At 55.0% G+C, this 17,676-nt stretch overlaps 5 protein-coding genes across 5 annotated transcripts; 1 reads left to right on the top strand and 4 right to left on the bottom strand.

Annotated features, from left to right (window-relative positions):
- The first annotated feature begins 764 nt into the window (after positions 1–764).
- BO72DRAFT_179566 (universal stress protein) lies at positions 765–2,709 on the top strand. The gene is made up of 2 exons (XM_040939457.1): positions 765–1,479; positions 1,538–2,709. The coding sequence occupies exons 1-2, from the start codon at positions 1,223–1,225 to the stop codon at positions 2,619–2,621; spliced, it is 1,341 nt and encodes a 446-aa protein (XP_040805846.1). The 5' UTR covers positions 765–1,222; the 3' UTR covers positions 2,622–2,709.
- Positions 2,710–3,421: 712 nt separating this feature from the next.
- On the bottom strand, positions 3,422–5,609 carry BO72DRAFT_179378 (flavin-containing monooxygenase). Its single transcript, XM_040939456.1, has 2 exons — positions 5,442–5,609; positions 3,422–5,378 (listed from the first exon to the last, which is right to left on the bottom strand). Exon 2 carries the CDS (start codon positions 5,311–5,313, stop codon positions 3,568–3,570), a length of 1,746 nt encoding a protein of 581 aa, XP_040805845.1. The 5' UTR covers positions 5,314–5,378; positions 5,442–5,609; the 3' UTR covers positions 3,422–3,567.
- An 814-nt stretch (positions 5,610–6,423) lies between these two features.
- On the bottom strand, positions 6,424–9,226 carry BO72DRAFT_514073 (putative membrane copper amine oxidase; the record flags this gene model as incomplete). Its single annotated transcript, XM_040949501.1, has 3 exons — positions 8,629–9,226; positions 7,407–8,567; positions 6,424–7,351 (listed from the first exon to the last, which is right to left on the bottom strand). The coding sequence occupies exons 1-3, from the start codon at positions 8,946–8,948 to the stop codon at positions 6,424–6,426; spliced, it is 2,409 nt and encodes an 802-aa protein (XP_040805844.1). The 5' UTR covers positions 8,949–9,226.
- Positions 9,227–13,179: 3,953 nt separating this feature from the next.
- Positions 13,180–14,079, bottom strand: BO72DRAFT_444334 (uncharacterized protein). Its single transcript, XM_040943780.1, has one exon. The coding sequence runs from the start codon at positions 13,852–13,854 to the stop codon at positions 13,627–13,629; it is 228 nt and encodes a 75-aa protein (XP_040805843.1). The 5' UTR covers positions 13,855–14,079; the 3' UTR covers positions 13,180–13,626.
- A 616-nt stretch (positions 14,080–14,695) lies between these two features.
- Positions 14,696–17,115, bottom strand: BO72DRAFT_368107 (cellobiose response regulator; the record flags this gene model as incomplete). Its single annotated transcript, XM_040940871.1, has 5 exons — positions 14,696–15,650; positions 15,709–15,799; positions 15,856–15,990; positions 16,040–16,299; positions 16,364–17,115. The coding sequence occupies 5 exons, from the start codon at positions 17,113–17,115 to the stop codon at positions 14,696–14,698; spliced, it is 2,193 nt and encodes a 730-aa protein (XP_040805842.1).
- Between the last annotated feature and the right edge of the window lie 561 nt (positions 17,116–17,676).

The raw sequence follows: 17,676 nt of genomic DNA, 5'->3' as shown, positions 1-17,676 counted from the left end.
ACGGATCACATGGCTGACGGGCGATCGATCCGCACGGAGGATCACCGCCGATCTCTCTGGTTCTTTTTCCCTGACTGACTGACTGACTGTTGAAGCGACTCGATTCCGTCTTCCGTCTTCCGCCTGTCCCTGTCACCCGCCTGGTCTGGGTTCCTGGAATCCGGAATCTGATTGATCTTCTTCCTTGCTTTGCTAGAAAAACGATCGATGGATCAAGTCAAGGCCGAGTAATCCCTCACCGTCTTTAGATCCGGTTTTGCTGCCATTGGAACTATTAGAGTTGGTCGAACTGGAGGTTCTACTTCATCTAGGCCCTCATTCGAGTCGTTCTTTCGTAAAAAAAAAAAAAAAATCCTGCCAAAACATACTGAGTCTGGATTCAGGCCGCAATGGCGCACCGTAGTCTCCGCTGGCACTATATGTTCCAGACCGGCTGGCCAAGCTGAGGGTAACAACTTGTTGCGCTTACATGGACCGGAAAGATATACTTGGTTTGACTTGGATTGGACTAGCTATGCCCCTCCTACTTCTCCAACTCGGCTCTTTTGCTCCTTTAGTCATGGAGAGCGAGAGAAGATGACCATTGTGGTGGTCTGTCACTGGGCGTTGACCGGGGAATTGCTAAATGTGAAGTTGAAGTCTCCGCGTGGCAGGAGTTTTGTTCCGCATGTTCACTCACTCACTCATGACTGGGCAGGGAATGACAGCAGGGAAACGTGACCCGCCGGCCATGCTCCTCCTGACCGCCTTCCATCTGCCCCGCCTCCTCAGCTCCTATTCCACTCTCGCCTTTCGTCCCTTTCCCCCTCCAGCTGCTTCCGGCTTGCTGCCTGTCACTCTACTTTAATTCAATCCGGCGCTTTGCTTTTCTGCAGAGTCACTCACTGTAGCTTCAAGCTAGCCCTGAGACCCGCTTTGGTCCATCTCATTCTCTCATCCTCTCATCCTCTCATCCTCTCATCCTCGAGCGTGCCGGTCTCAGACACTTGCTCGGGAGTTTCCCCCTTCGTCACGACCTCTCTTACCAAACCATGGTCGGCATCTCCCGCATCGTACCACTCGCCGAACTTGCTGAGCTTCACGGTGGCTGAGCCACCGACTAGTTATTGACTTTGAATCAAATTGTTCCTTTCCTTTCTACTCACTCGAAATTCCGACCACTACAAGGCGCTGAGTCGTCTAACACCTTCCCTTCGCCGTCCCTCCCACTACAACCGCCAGCATGCCCTCCCCGTCGTCGCAATCCCCCGAGGGCGGCGCTACCCAAGCCGCTGGTACAAGCAAGCCTCGATCTTCACACAGAGCTGAGAGTTCCCAGAGAAAGTCAATTCAGTTCAACGTTGGCGGCACGGAGCCGCTGCCGCATCGTCGATCCGTCAGCGCTGCAGGTCACCGACCGCGCCCGCAGCTCGACGTCACCTCCACAGAACGGGAAATCAAGCCTTCGCCCAGTCGTGGGCCGTCCCCTCCACCGCCTCAGTAAGACCATTCTTTTTGTCCGTGTCTACACGATCTTTGTTAGCTAATGTAATATCAGGACCTACGAGCGAGGTGTGTCGTTTGACACCTTCGATAACCCGGATGCGGCCGACTTCTCCTTAACCCTCAACTACAAACACAAAGGCTATCAGTCCACCCGTCGCAGTCGAACGTTCTTATGCGGGACCGACCAGAACGATTACTCCGACTTCGCGCTGGAATGGCTCATCGACGAGCTCGTCGACGACGGCGATGAAATCGTCTGCCTCCGTGCGGTCGAGAAGGACTCGAGCATCGCCAGCGACGCCGCCGTGGAAGCGGGGAAATACCGGAAGGAGGCGGAGAAGCTGTTTGAGCAGGTGATCCAGAAGAACAGCCAGAACGAGAAGGCCATCAGCCTGGTGCTGGAGCTGGCGGTGGGCAAGGTCCAGGAGATCATCCAACGCATGATCCGGATCTACGAGCCGGCCGTGCTCATCGTGGGCACCCGGGGTCGCAATCTGGGGGGTGTGCAGGGGTTGCTGCCCGGCTCGGTCTCCAAGTACTGCCTGCAGCAGTCGCCGATTCCCGTGATCGTGGTCCGGCCGTCGACGAAGCGCGAGAAAAAGAAGAAGAAGCGCCTGGCCGACCCCACCCGCCGCGGGTACAACAACATCCTGGAGATGAGCGAGCGGCGCGGGAGCCATATCTTCGACCGCAGCACCAGTCGCGACAGCAGTGTGTCGAAGCTGCCCGACGAGGAGGCGGCGGTGGCGGCCGCGCTGGGGCTGCCTCAGTCGTACACGAACTCGCGCAGCTCGCTGTCGACCTCGGAGCGGAGCAGCGTCAGTCACGATGAGTCGCTGTCGTTGAACGGGCTGGTGGAGGCTGCGACCCCGAGCCCTAGTTCGGGAAGTCTGGAGAACTCGGTGGACGGAAGTGGATCGGACGACGAACCGACGGTGGTTCACGTGGAAGACGAGGCCGGCGGGACGCCTTCTCCGGCCCTCGAATTGACCGAGTCTAGCGACAGCTCGGCGCCTGCTGATACCAAGGAGGATGAGGAGGAGGTTGACGAACCGGAGGTTGTCCCGGGCTTGCCTGACTTCAATGTGGTTCCTCGGATTGTTTATGAGGATCCGACCGGTTCGAAGCGCAGTTAGACATGTGGTCAGCGTGACTGCACAATGATGACCGTGCAACCACCCGTCTTGAATTTTCACTTCGACACCAACATATGTCTATACGAAACGGTGACACGAGGCCGTGGATCCATTCTGCATCCATTCCGCAAATAAGAATCTCAAGACTACATGTCGACGAGCACAAGACACTCAGATGAGAGATTTACACCGATGTTTTTCTCATTCTCTGCTTTATACACTGCCGTGCATTACAGCATTTACAGCTAATTCCAAGCGCAGATCTGATGCATCGATAGATAGCATGTACTGCAATGGTTATGAGAGCCTCAGGCCTCAGTGGGTAGCCTACTGGGGCAGGAATGATATTCATGATACTGTATCTAGATATTCTAGAATCATTAATCCAATCACAACTCTTCAAGACAAGTCAAGTTCTTAGTAGTGCTGATGAGATCAAGTCTCGATGCTATCTTGATCGGAAGTCCTAAGCAGAACCACAATGCCCAGTATTGTCATTTTACTCTGCTCCGCAAGTGCTTCAGGAAAGAAACCCTACTCAGTGCAGCGAGGGACACTCCCAAGGCAAATATCCACTCGCTGCTCACTCCTTGCTATCACTACATGAAACATACCTCAAATCTCCAGCACACAACCGGAAGACCTTGAAAAACAAATCGTCTCTGCCAGCAGAAAGAGGATGGTCTGCTCTGGAGATTGAGGATATCTACTTAGGGTTTCTGGGTGGTTATAGACTGTCAATGCAGACGGCAGGGGAGGGTAGGATGGCTGAAGTCTGCCTTATCTCCCACTTGGATAGGTAGATAGTTGTTAGGCATTAGCCTTTGAAGTGGTTTGAAACGTTCATGTCGATATACTTGCGAACACGTTCTGAGCTGTAAGCAAGGCTCTATCCCGATTCTATGCCCGATCACGACGACGACGACCACCACCACCACCACCACCACTAAAGATGCGACCGCAACGTGCCCCCGGTCCCCAACGGCTCCTCAAACCCCAGGAACCCCCTCGCCTTGATCTCGGCCAACTTCGCGCGAAACGGGCCCAGCCCACCGAAATACAACCGACTGGCCGGCCGTTTCCCCGGGACATTGGCCCCGAACATCCACGAGGGCGTCTGGGCGAAGAGGGTCTTGCGCGCGGTGAGATCGCAATGGTCCGTCCACCACCTCTCGGCCTCATGCGTGGCCTCAATCTCGCACTGTTTCCCGCTCTGCCGGGTGATCTCCTCGGCACGGCGGATCAGATCCCGCAGGAAGTCCACGTTGGTCTCGGTGAGCGGCGGCACGTTCGCGAACGCGGCCATGGGCCCGGAGACGATCAGCAGGTTGGGGAAGCCGGACACGGCGCAGCCGAGATAGCACTCGGACCCGGTGCGCCGCCACCGCTCCTTGAGGTCCTCGGCCGGGTCGCGGCCGCGGATCTCGACGCGCGCGTAGCTGCCGTCCAGGGCGTCGAAGCCCGTCGCGACGACGAGGGTGTCCAGCTCGTAGAGCGTGCCGTCCGCGGTGCGGAGGCCCTTTGCCTCGATTTGTGTAATTGGATGCGCCATCACGTCCACGGCGTGCACGTGGTCGCGGTTGAACGTCTCGTAGTACCCGGCGTCGCTGAGCGGGCGGCGCGCGAAGGGCTCGCGGGGCAGCAGCACGGCGGCCTTGCGCGGGTCGTGCACCGCCGCGCGGATCTTGCGGCGCAGGAACCGACACACCTCCTCGTTGGCGGCCGCGTCGGTGGTCAGGTCGCTGAACCCGCCGAACAGGAGCTGCAGCCCGTTGCCCTCGCGCCACGACGCCTCGAGGATCCGCTCGCGGTCCGCCGGGCTCACGGCCATGAAGCGGCGCGACGACTCCGCGAACCCCATCCCCAGGTGCGAGGCACGCACCTCGGCCCACAGCGCCGGGTACGCCGCGTTGATGGCCGCGCGCTCCGCCGCGCTCACCGGCCGGTCGTTGGCCGGCACGCTGTACTGCGCCCGCCGGATGAAGACGTGCAGCGAGGCCACCCGGTCCGCGATCGCCGTCACCACTTGCACCCCGGACGAGCCGACCCCGATCACGCCCACGCGCTTCCCCGCCAGCGAGACGGCCGGGTCCCAGGCCGCGGTGTGCACGACCTGGCCCTGGAAGGTTCCCTCCTTCAGCCCGGGGATGTCCGGCAGGACGGGCTCGGTCAGCAGCCCCAGCGCCGTCACGAGATACCGCACCGTGTAGGTGTAGTTCACCTTTCCCTCTTCCTCCTCCTCCTCCCCCCCCCTGTCACCTTGCTTCGTCCCGATGCCTCGACACCTCACCCTCCACCTCTTGGCAGCATCGTCCCACTCCGCCCCCTCCATCGCCGTCTCGAACCGCATGTGCCGCCGCAGATCGTACCGCGCCACCACATGCCGCAGGTACGCCAACACCTCCGGCTGCGTCGAGTACCGGTTCGGCGCCGGGTAGGCGTGCAGCAGCGCCTCGTCGAAGCTGTACCGGTACAGATAGCTCCACGTGTCGCTCAGCGCCCCCGGGTACCGGTTCCAGTACCAGGTGCCGCCGACGTCGCCCGCCTTGTCGATCGCCGCCACGCGCAGCCCGTCTTGGAGGAGGGCGTGCAGGGCGTAGATGCCGGCGAAGCCTGTGCCGACGACGAGGGCGTCGAGGTCGAGGTCGGTGTCTTGGGGCGGGTGGGGGTCTTGGGCTCGGTCTTGGGGCATGGTGATGGGGGGTTTTTTCGGTTTGGGTAGGCTTCGCTCTCTTGGGGGGGGGTTCAGTTGGCTAGGTATGTACATGCACCGTATGTGGGCAGGTAAGCTCGGCTGGATGCTTATGCCTTATCTTATATACGGCCACTCTCCCCACCCCTGCCTGCCCTGTCAATCGTCACATTCGGAGAAAGAAGGACAAGCAAACGCAAACGCAAACGCAAAAAGCAAATATGAAGCAACGCCTCCCCCTCTTTGCTTATGTGGCGATCTTGAAAGAGTGTTTGAATTTCGACTGGCTACGGGGTTTAAAGGATCCCTGTTCTTCGCTGTCCCGTCACTTCGGCTAAAATTGGGAGGGCCAGAAACCCCGCACTGGCTTCAGCTACTCAGCTAGAATACGGTACTGGACATTGTTTCAGTTCCACTGCGATGTGGTTGGAAAGCAGATCAGGGATCTAAGTTGATTAACTACATCAGCTTACAAATTAACCTTCCACCCTTCTCCGAGGATGGGCGAGATGCGACACCTGAGGAGAGGAGTGGAAATTCCCGCGGCTAGTGCAGGGTTAAAAGTACTGGATCTTTCGGGGCGTGAAGTGATCCCCACTTCTTTGATGAATCCGGTGTGGTGGATGTTTGGTGGTCGAGGTGGTTGTCTGGAACGTAAGTATTTCTGTTTGAGTAGAAGGAACGTGGTATGGTTCAAGATTCTACAAATTGATTTCATGGGGTCGAGGGGGATCAAGACCGGTGGCCGGAGACAGAAACAGATCCCTCGCTCTCTCCGGAAATCCATCATGGATACTAGTAGGTGGTGATTTATTTCCCCGCACCTGCACACCACACCATGACATCGGCCTATGTACTCTGTACTTCGGTCTTGTTTTGTAATTGGTCCATAGGAATGGAGATTTGGACTTGGGTCTGTGGGAATGTCCAGTCGTATGTACCTTTCATAGACCTCGGCCGATTCGCCCATGCGATCGTTGCGCTAGCATGAACATGGCCGCGATAAGCGAGTGTCGCTTTAACAGTAGGTAAGGATGCAATGGCAAGAGATTGATCTTGAACAGGATCTCCGCCAGCATGTGACTCTAACCCCAAAGATCTACAAATGCATCATGCGTCCGCCTCCATCTCATAGTACGGATCATTCGGGTCGTACGGAAACTTGCGCACCACCACATCCCCCTGATACCGCCACAGCTCCTCCCCAATGCCAGTAAGCTGCACCGAACAGACCTCCTCCTCCTGCCCGAACGTCTTCACCTCCGTCGCCGACCCATTCGCATAGTTGACCCGCACCATGTTCACCGTCTGCCGGCTCGGGTCCCCCAGCAGATAATTCAGCGGCGTGAACTGCACGCCCGAGTGCGCCGTCGTGAACACCGTGTTGGGCAGGTCGCCCGTGTGCGGGACGTGGTGCATCCCCAGGTTCAGCCACACGACCAGATCGGTCTGGTTCAGCGACTCGCCGTCGAAGAACTCGGCGAAGTTGACGGGCGGGTCGTGGATGTCCTGGCTGTTGTAGGCGTGCGCGGCGCGCGGCTCGTGGTCGTGCTGCCGCGTGACCTGGATGTCGTACTCGGCCCAGTGCGCGGCGTGCGCCAGGTTGCTGGAGTCCTGGACGGTCAGGTGCGCCGTCCCCGCCGCCGGCAGCACGCGGTAGCCCCGATACTCGCCGTACTGGTTGCGGGCGTCCTGGTTGATCACGTGGATCATCGTCGCCCCGTTGGGCCCCCAGTTGAAGCGGCCTTCGTCTTCGGACGGGAGAATCGACCGCTCCAGGGCCATGGTGTTGCGCGAGCGGCCGGCGGACCAGGGGAAGTTGCGCGTGACCGGGGCGACCGTGGTGAGCTCGATGCTGTTGTTCACGCCCAGGATGTCGAAGTCGGCCTTGAAGTTGAGGACGTGGTCGTGCATGCTGCCGGACAACGCATCGTGGATGCGGTAGCCGAAGTCTTCATTGTGCGCGTAGTAGGCGGCTTGGATGTAGCCGGAGGCGCGCACTTCGACGCCAATCGTGCCATCCATGTGGAAGGTGTAGCTAGAGGTACAGTCAATGAGGGGGGTGGTTCATGCGTGTTGTGGGCTTGACTCACCTGGTCATATAGTCGTAGTTGCCAATCGTGGACACGGATCGGAGGGTGAGGTACACGTTCTTCGTACTGCTCACGTAGTCGGACGTGCTGTGGCGCTGGATGGGGTAGTCTGCATCGTATTCAAACACACAGAGACTGTCAATGTGTGTGTGCGTTGTCTCGGAGACGTAGAAGGAGCTGTTGAGGTAGGTTGCATAGACCGGGCAGTCGTAGCCTTTGACTAGCTCAAAGGCATACGGCCCAAATCCGTAGTATGAGTCCAGATACGCGACGCTGGATTGTATTGGATCGTTGCCAGCATAGTGGGCGAGTGCCTCCTGTAGACCCAACTCGTACAGCACGCGCTGACCCTTGTAGCGGATATCAAAAACGGATACTCCCGTGTCACGCGAGAAGCTGATATAAAACGAGAAGTCCATCCATGTCACGTATTTGCGGTCGAGGTCCACAGAGTACCGTGCTCCTGACGGCGCTACCATGAGAGGAGGTTGCTGCTTGTCTTGTGGAAGTATGGGGCCCCGTTGATCCGTCTGTGCCCATGGTCCTTCGACGTTGGGCTTCAGTTTGACGAATCCAGGTGAGAAAAATGCATTGCGGAATGCCTCGGTCGTTTCGTAGAAGACGTCATTGTAAAGCCAGCCCTCAAGCTTCCACTGAGAAGGATCACGCCCAGTCACGTCGGACTGGAAGAATAGCCCCAGCGGTAGGATGCTGCCGGTGTCGAACTCATCCGTTGGCATGTTCCAGAATGTGTCCCAGCGGATGATCCGGCCGTCATCCTGCCAGAGGGGGTCAATGCCCCATACGTCAAGGGTGTCGTTGTCTAAGCCCAATGCAGTCCCATTGAACAGGTCTAGGGTGATATCTGCAATGGATGCACTAATCTTATACAACCACTCAGAGTAGATGGTGCTATAGTCAGCGTCGAGATTGCGCACACGGCCGTGAGTCTTGCGCGTGTAAGGATACTCTAGTGGCGCCCACGTAGGGATGGATTGATTGGTGATGGGTAGAGGCCCGACCAGAAGATCAGCATAATGAGGAGCAGTAGTGGCGCGGTTGTCAAGGACGACATGCGCATAACGGCTGGGTGCTGGGCCATGGTGATCGAGATATCTCAAGACATCCGTCTTGTTAGGCCGCATCAGCTCGACGAGCTCACTGGTCCTGTTAGCAACCGAGCAGTGATCAGAAAGATAGGGCTTGCATTGTGTTATCCCACTCTCCGGCATTCTCCGTGACAGTCAGGTTTAGAGCTGTTTGCTGGAAAAGCCACTTGACCACGGATGCTGTCTCATCGTCCGTCAACCCTTCCCAAACATTATGCCTCGGCGCTTTGATCACAGTTGCGTTCTTGTCGACGCAAGAGGACGAGGACATAGACGAACGGGCTTGCAGGTTACGCGGGGAACTCTTCCTCCCACGACCTTGACGCACCCATGCGGTCTTGGGATCGGGTTTCGGATGAGCTAGAACATCCCCAATCAAGCATGACAGAAGGAGCCATGAGGCAATTGCTGCCACGGAAATCGTCAACCTCATGTTGTCCAACGATGCAGGAAGCACTGACAGTTGTGAGACGAGATACAATGCCAGCGTTATGGTTTTATATTTGTCACATTCGCGCTGTTCGGAACTAGCTAGGCTACCATCTCACCAGGAGCAGTATTATCTGAGCTGATATCGGAGAGTATTGTTGGCCATTCTCGTCACTCTCCTATTGTTGGGACCACAAGCCCGTCGGGTACATCGCGTCAGCTTGCTGTTGGACTTTCCTGAACCAGAAGGTACAGGCGGTGGTGTAAATGATGCATATGCTATCAGTAGATACAAGGATATAACTTGAGTCCCGAAGGCCATACATCGAGGCCGTCGTGATATGCCTCAATTTGGTTGGGCTTGACAGAAACTTGGCGCGACCGTGCCCTGTATATGAGGATGAGATCGGAAGGGTTTGCGATTATCTCCAGCGAATCCGAGTCAGTCGTCAAGAATGGGGTTTATCGCGTCCCGCGTTGATAGACCCTGCGGGGTAGGCAGTTTCTGGATGACTTCAAGGAGAGCCAGAGGATACGCAGGTATATGACAGATCCACGCTGCAGAGCAATGGAAGCATTGAGTCTTGGCATCGATGAAGTTTTGGAATTTAATCGTTCGACAGCGTGGGCATTGTTATGAAGTACATGATAGACCTCTTTCAACAACACCTCGAGGCTAGGTGGAATTGCATAGTATGCCAGTTTTCGATACAGACTGTGATCGCTGGACCTTCCGACTAGGCCGTTCATCTCTCTTCTGATGCGATGCAGCTGTGGTATCGTCAAGTTCATATACTTAGCACCATGCATTAGCACCAAACGAAAATCGACCCAGTACCATCTCGGAATGTATGACAGAATAGTTGCTCACCATGGTAGCAGATCTAAGCGAGGTGACAGGTGTAGCGTCTCTGAATCTGAGTAGCAGGGATGAGGGGTAGTTATCTCCAGCCTATAAGCGACAACCAATTTAGGCAACCCAAGCAATTATCACTAAGGCGGAGAATGAATTGTGAAAGAGAGCTGGACCCAGAATATCGCGCACAGAGTGCGACAGTAAGTCCTCCAGAGGCGTCCCAATGTGTGACGAAGAGAATGTAGTCAAGCTGAAGGTGGTAGGAAAGGAAGTAAGCGAGCAAGCAGGTGACTCTCGGCTATCCCACACTTTGCACCCTCAGGCAGCCATCCTCATTGTTGGACTAGGGGAATACGTCCAGAATTCTCGTGTAGCGTTGCGGTTAGGCCCACCAGATCATTTCAAGATTGTTTGTGAATAGTTGAAGCTCATCGGCATGTCCAACAGCAAGAAACCTGTATCGGGCTGAGCCACCTCTGTGCGACCCAGACTTCGACGTTGGCAAATGTCTGTAAGGCAGGCAACTCTAGCATCTCACCTCAGACCCTGGTGTCGATTCCATCCTCGCCTGTATCGAGATCTCACGCTCGCCACTTCGTCTCAAAAGCCTTCAACTCCGAAATCGCGGTAACTCCTCGGACCAAAGATCGGGTATCCGGTTCAGAGCTCACCCTCGCGGGGCTGTGGCTAGCCTCTTGATGACAGAATGAAGCATTTAGATATTCGGTTTCCATTATGGGCGCTGTTCGGATCTGGGGGTATCTCGTTGCAAATGGGCAAGCGAGGTACTCTATCCTGGATAGGAGACAGTTGTTAATCATAGCAACGAGAGCTCGGAGTGTCTCTGGTTCTAGCTTCTTATCCGCATTGATTATGCTAGCCTGGCATATATGACTTCAACGAGCATGGATGGCCCCATTGAGGTCAAGTCGACCAGATTGCAGAGTGAGGCATAGATCTCTGAGTACCTGCCCAGTGGCCAGCAAGTCTCGCAGAATGGACCAAAGCTAGAGAAGGCAGGCAGCACAAACTCCCGGATAAAGAGCAGGCCAACATCTAGCTGGGCAAGCCGCTTATCTGCTCTCCCTCTTGATGCTCAAGAATCCTGGCGCGTTCACAAGGTAGTCAAACCACTGCCTACACACGCACAGCCAGTCCAGTCGGAGCAAGAAAATAAACATGATAACCGAGGTAATCTTCACAAGTTCGAAGCCTCTAGGTTTCATCCAGGATATGGACCGATGCTACTTCATACTAGATCCCAACACAGCCATCCCAAACACCCCATGCAAGTGCCAACCCTCCCACCCCTTGACTCGATGCTCTAAACCAAAGGATAATCCCTTTCCCACCCTACCTCCATCTACAGCAAGCCAAGAAGATACCATTCATTCCTGCCTCCGTCTCTCCCTCCTACGTCATCTTCACCCCTGCCGGCGCCGAAGAGAAACAAAGGGGTTCAACCCTCCACCACCAAGTACAGAGTATATCCGAGGCCAACCACAGCATAGATCCGAATCCCATCCTCCAACAAATCACCACCGCCCATGCACACCATTCCATCCAAGAAGAAGTAAGAAGGTTGAACAAGTTGAACCCCTTCGCATCCGAGATGAACCCATCGCCTCAATGCTCCTCGCATCCGAGCAAACCCATTCACGCATCCGAAGGTTGAACCCTTCGGCCGAAGTACCGGCTCGTAGTATACCATACCATAGACGTATAGCACAAGATGGAGGGAGGAGGCCGAGGATCATACGGTGTTTCTTCTTGGGTTGTTCGGCGCTTTTACCCCAGGTCTCCGAGCTTTTCGATTGATCAGCCATTCAAGGCCATCCAGCCTTGTTCCCCCTTAATTGACCATGATGGCCAGATCAAGGGCTTGGTTGGTCTCTTGGATTCTTTATGCGCTAAGTTATCAGATGGTTTCGTGTTAGGGAATGGTGGATGCTGTCCAAGGTTGCTGTACTACTGATTATTATTATGGGCATGCATATTTTCCCTCCATCAGAGGAGATACGATCCCCACCTCACTGGACATTTCGCTTCTGCGTACCCTTTGGTCAGTATGACCAACGAACTGCGACTGGGTACTGGGTAGCAACTGCAGCGCAAGGAACATACGCATAGATTTATGGGTGAGAAGTGTACCCTCCCTCGAGACGAGAGCACCTCCTCAGCAGTTTCTTTTCCCAGAAAAGTTAAAACAAAAACAAGGTAAATACTCCCGAGCCGGTCCCAAACAACCCGCAACCCGCAAACCACAACCGCAACGGGCGCCGCACCACAACGGCCATCGTGCGTTAAGACTTAGTACCTTCGACTAAATAGTCCTTACCAAGTAGAAACTAGATAAGCTACAGTACCACCCCTTGACTACTAGGTACTCCCCAGGCAGCACCTGCAGCAGCCACATCAGAGAACATGCCACATTATCCAATCCAGCCTTACCGTCACCTCCCAACTCTAATGATGAAGGGATCTCAATCCTTGTCTGGGGAGAGATTGGGGATTGGGGAACAATGGCATGATCGTCTTGTCCGTTCGTTCGAACATCCATCATCTACCGAATCACTGGCAGTTCCATGTAATTCGTGCCCGAGTAAAGGCAGACACATCCATCCAGTCAATCGATGCAGCTACCCTACCCTACCTACCCTGCAGCAGAGGATACTCGTAAACCTTCATCCGGGATCTGGGAACCCCTCGCAAGAGCGGAGAGTGTGTCCAAACCCCGAAGTAGAGCATATGACGCGCATGTCGACTTGAACTTTCACTTGCTGAGGGTCTGAATCACGATCAACCTCGTACGGTACTCAGTTCTCTCGCAAAGTCACCCAAAAACTCGCGAGCAACTGCACCCTCCACCCCCAAGTAGAGCCCCCAAGTCCCCAGTCTCACTCGGTACATGCAGACACAAATGAACCCGAGCCAAGACCAAGATTCGATAATTGTGAGGTTCTCCGTACCTACTCAATACTCAAGCAACTTGGAAGTTAGTAGGCAAACTAGTTCCAAACTCCACCCATAGAAAGGGCCAGCCAGCCAGCCAGGCCGGCCCCTCACCCTTTAAAACCCCAAAGTTTAAATACCTTTGCATTCCACAACACACTTTAACCCTACCAATAAATCTTGCCTCCAGCGAGTGGCTAAGGGATCCAGGTTTCAATCAATCGATCGGATCAGGCCAGACAGCCACTGCAGACAGCTTCGGATCCGAGAAAAGCACCCAACGGCCAGAGACAACTTATCTCCGAGTGTTGCCCCCCCCCCCCCCCCTCTCCTCAACTCTAATAGTGCTGTACTCAGTATAGAGACAAGATACCAAGAAAGAAACTCAACCCCGCGGCGATAACCACCGTACAACATCCGTGCAACAAGAAATGGACTAGTCCGAAGTCTAGGTACGGAGTACCTAAGGTAGAATTGAGGAATGAGGGGATGAGCGTTGGTCGACCGTTGCGACCGTTTTGAACTAGCTAGCTTTTCTTCAAGGTTCGGTCGCAGGTAAACTACTTTGAGTTATCGCCGGATGTCTCCGAGGGGGGGCGTGCGGCCGCTTCGGCCGGTAGGAATGGAGTCATCATCCTTTTTCCCACAAAGTACTCCGTACTGAGTACCAGTAGAGATTGGAGCACGTGGAAGACAAGAGGGAATGTCTCCGCAGGTGGAAGTTCAGAAGATTAATTATGGAGACAAAAGGCGAGGGCCATCTCTAGCCCTTTCTCATCGCTTGGTTGGTACACATTCCCTACCACGTACTCCTCCGTACTCATCTTCATCACCACCACCGACCGTCATTGTTGTGAGATGCTGCGTCCAGTCACTAGGTAGGTGCTGTACGAGTAAAATGCCTCAGTCCCCGGCCGGTTGGCCTCTTGCGGACGGTAAACCCGTCGCCGTCGCCGCCGCCGTCGCCGCCGTGGCACCGCCCTAACTCATTGGACTGATCGTCGCAATAATTATCATAATTATTGGCAGGATATGAATCAAGACAAATTCCCCCTTCGATAAAATGGGATGGGAGGAGAAAAAGGGGGGAGAAGGGCTGCATTCCAGTTCTTCCTGCAGCAGACGGTGATGAGATTCTAAGAACCAATTCGCTCCACCTGGCAAGCTACATCTCCTTCCAAAGTTTGCAGTCGTTCATTCCTTTTGGTCGGAATCAGACATCGGGCGATGATCTCTGAGTTCGGCCGAAGCGGTTAATACTCGGCCGGTCAGACACTGCCTGCCTAATCCCGGATCCGTACTTGAAACAAAGGGACAGGGGGAAAAGAAAAAGAAAAAGAAAAATTAAGAAAGTGGTAAGATAGACCGACAAACAACATGGAACACAATGCAAATGTCCAGGAGGCAGACACGAACCGAAGTGGGAGGGGGAGAAAGTGGAAGGGACCACTAAGTTAAGGTAGCCACTGCACACGGACGCCCTCCCGCACGGAAATACTCGTGACTAGGGGCTGGCTATCTTCAAATTACTACAAGTACCCGCCGATGTCCGGCTCGCTCCTCCCTCCTAGTTTCCTCCTCCGCCCCTCTAACTACTCGCAAATTGGCGGACCCTCTCCGAGGCAATTGCCCAGGTTCCAGCCAGAATGGAAGACACATGCCATCCCCACTGCTCATGCTCACCAAGGCTTCGATCCGTGAGACAGCAGGGGCAAGTGACGCGATGGACACATAGCAATCAATCTTGCTTCTGTGACCGATCGATTATGATCAGTATCGGTTGATTCTCAGACATACCGATCGCTTTCCCACGGCGTGGGAGCGCCCACTTACGGGATTATCCAAACGGGACAGATCAGAATCAATGGATGGCCCCACGACGGGGAGATTTGGCTGCAGGTTACTCGAGACTCTCGTGAATCTCGCGTAGTGGCCCATTTATTTCAAGCGTTCCCCGTACTCATGTTGGGGAAAAGCATTACATCCGAAACCCGGTTGAGAATATTGTCAATATGTCCATCTTGGGGCGGCGCGCTATAGGTCGGAGGAACAGGAACACGAACAGCCACAGAGGCAAGCCCTGCCGGCGACGGGGAAGCGAAGACTGTGGCCGGAGATAGGTTCGGGGTGGTTGTTGCAGTTTCCGGGACCGATAGCATGTTCTGCTTCTTGCTGTGTGCACGGAATGCGGCACTGACTTCCCGCAGGGCACGGAGCGATGAGGCGAGATGTTTCGCCGAATCAGTACGGTTGTTTCGATCAGCTTCGCCATCGCCATGCACATGGTCGGACAAAACCGCCTCCAGTCTCTGGATAAGATCCCACGTGTGCGGGTGCAATCGCTCATTGTTGTTGGCTACCAAGAGGAAAGCTGACGCGATCGTCCGTTGCAGGCTAATCCATGTGCGGGACGCATGCGCGTTGATCGAATGCAGTTCAATGAATGCCTGGATCGTGTTGCTCAGATTGGTCAAGCAATCCTCCTTGATAATCTCTCGCCGCTGCTCATCCATGTGTGCATCCGGATCCAGTGATACTCTGCACATGAATGATATGAAATACGAGGAATGCAGCCGCAGCTCGGTCCTTTCAATATGCTCCGCCAGCGTGGTACAGCGTTCTTCGAATCGCAGGTGTGGTGCTGCCTCAGCCAGGATCCGTTCAATACGTTGCTTGAACTCCCGGATTTCATGGTACCGGAGGTGGCTATGATGGGTGAACATGAGATTCCGCAACATCTCGAGGATGACGGAGATGATGCGGCACAGCGTCTCGAAGTAACCCCGGTGACCGGGCATGGATTTGGGATCGTACGGAATCTCGGGCTGGCTGATCATGGTGATAGAGGGTCGATCGTACGCCAGGGAAAAATGGCTGTTCTGAAAAGCCATCGCCCACCTATTCTCATGTGTGAGTATTGCTGTCTGTGTCTCGCAAATCGGTAACCACGCCTTACCAGACTCTTCTCCGTGCCGCTTGCACAGCCCGTGAATAACCCGCAGTCTCGACATGCAGACCCAGCACCATACACATGCGCTCGGTCATTCCTACAAATCACAATCAGCTTTCGTCGAACAGTTGACACGGCAGAAACAGCACTCACCAAGCAATGTGTACGAGGCTCCTGCATTCATGTTATAGGAGAGGACGCTCCCGATGACCAGCAAGATTTGGATGATTTCTACGGTCGGCTGAGATACATAATTCAACATGCGCAAGCAATGATAAGCACATGATACTATAATCGATCAGTTATGTCACAGCAGAGAGATGGAGGCTGTACGAACCATATACCCACGAGGTCAATTCGCGTTCCTTGCCTGGTAAGTCGGACAATTGACAGCCCGAGGCTAGAACAGCAAAGAGAAGACTCAGGAAGGATACACTCATGCCAAACGGCTTAACGAGACCGTTAGCATCCGGTCGATATACACCACCAACAGCTTGTCGGCCTCGCAACAGGCGCTCCATATTGTCCTCAAGTCTTGCAACATCCGGCAGCACCGGATAAAGCACGGAACCAACGTCTATATAGAATCTCAACAGTCTAGGTAGCCGGACCCGTCAGTCATTTCAACCCACAACACGGGTTACAGGAGCCGGGGACTTACTTTCGGCATTGTTCGTCGTCGGGTAGCACGCTACACACGCCGGCGATGTTGAATGTATAAGGGTCGGACGACCAAAGATCTACGAACGGATACGCGGCGGATTCATTCCCCATGGCCAGTTCCGCGAGAAGGTCCTCCTTTGGTAACGCTTGTGCCGTATCCTCCGAGTTCTTCGACTTATCCAAGATGTCGATCAATGCCGATCGCGACCCAATATGGACGGAGCCAGTCTTCATTGTAGTTGAACCAAAAATCCCCTCCGAGGTGGGAGAGACCTCATCCTCCGCTGGGAACACCTCCAGTCGGGGTTCGGTGGCTCTTCGCGCCCCATGGGATTGAAACAAGGAGTCCAAACTGCCTAGGATCTCCTCCATGGTCCGCATCTTGGTGTTGATTTCGTCCCATTCCACTTGAGACAAAGTCACGACTTCCGGTAGGCCGTCTTGGGTAGTCGATCCGGTGGACTTCGGGTCGGGGCCGTAGGGAGCATCGCGACCGGACGAGAGTTGGGAGGACGGAGGGAGAAATTGAGGTGTGGTGGTTGTTGAGGCGGTCGCGGGGCCGTATTGGTCGGCGAGGAGCGATCCTCCGGGCCTAGGCGCCGAGGGAGGAGGACGGCCGTAGGAGCAGGTGAAATTGCGCTTGACACAGTTGCTGCATGGCACATTGCGATCACAGCGAACTTTGCTGGCACGACATGGAAGGCAAGTTTTACATTCGCGAGGCCTGCGGCGGATGGGATACGTAGGCATATTGCGGTTAATGGCACGCGTTTGCGCTCTCTCTCTCACTCACTCACTCACAGACCCCACTACTCGACAGAGAAACCGGGCAGACGTCAGGATCGGGCGAGTGAATGAGGATGGTCAGGCGAAGAAGGTCTAGTGTGTGAAACTGCGACGGTATGCACACTCATCAAGAATAGATATTATGTTACTCGATCGAAGGATAGCGATGCAGGAAAGAAGAGTTGACAGGCCGGAGAAGATGGGGGCTGGGATGGAGGTTTGGATGCTGAGCGAGGGAGAGAGGATCGAAGACGTGCTATTCGCGCGAGGGGAGCTGATAGCGAATGGAATCGAGTTGGGGGGGGGGGGAGGGCCGAGGTGTCGGGAAGCGAACGCGACAGGTAACGATAGCGTCGAACTGAGCAGGGAAAATTCCGCACGGGGGAGAGGGGGGAGGAGGACGATGAAGGGCCAAGGCACAACCAGTCAATGGCGTCTAAGCCGGCACAACCAAGGCTGAGGTGACATGTTAGAAGCAGGCGAGGTATCGACCGGTGGGGAGTAAGGTTGAATGAAAATAAGATA

The sequence above is a fragment of the Aspergillus fijiensis genome (assembly GCF_003184825.1).
Source record: "Aspergillus fijiensis CBS 313.89 unplaced genomic scaffold BO72scaffold_4, whole genome shotgun sequence".
Taxonomy (NCBI): Eukaryota; Fungi; Ascomycota; class Eurotiomycetes; order Eurotiales; family Aspergillaceae; genus Aspergillus; species Aspergillus fijiensis.
This window is presented reverse-complemented; position numbering and strand designations above follow the sequence as displayed.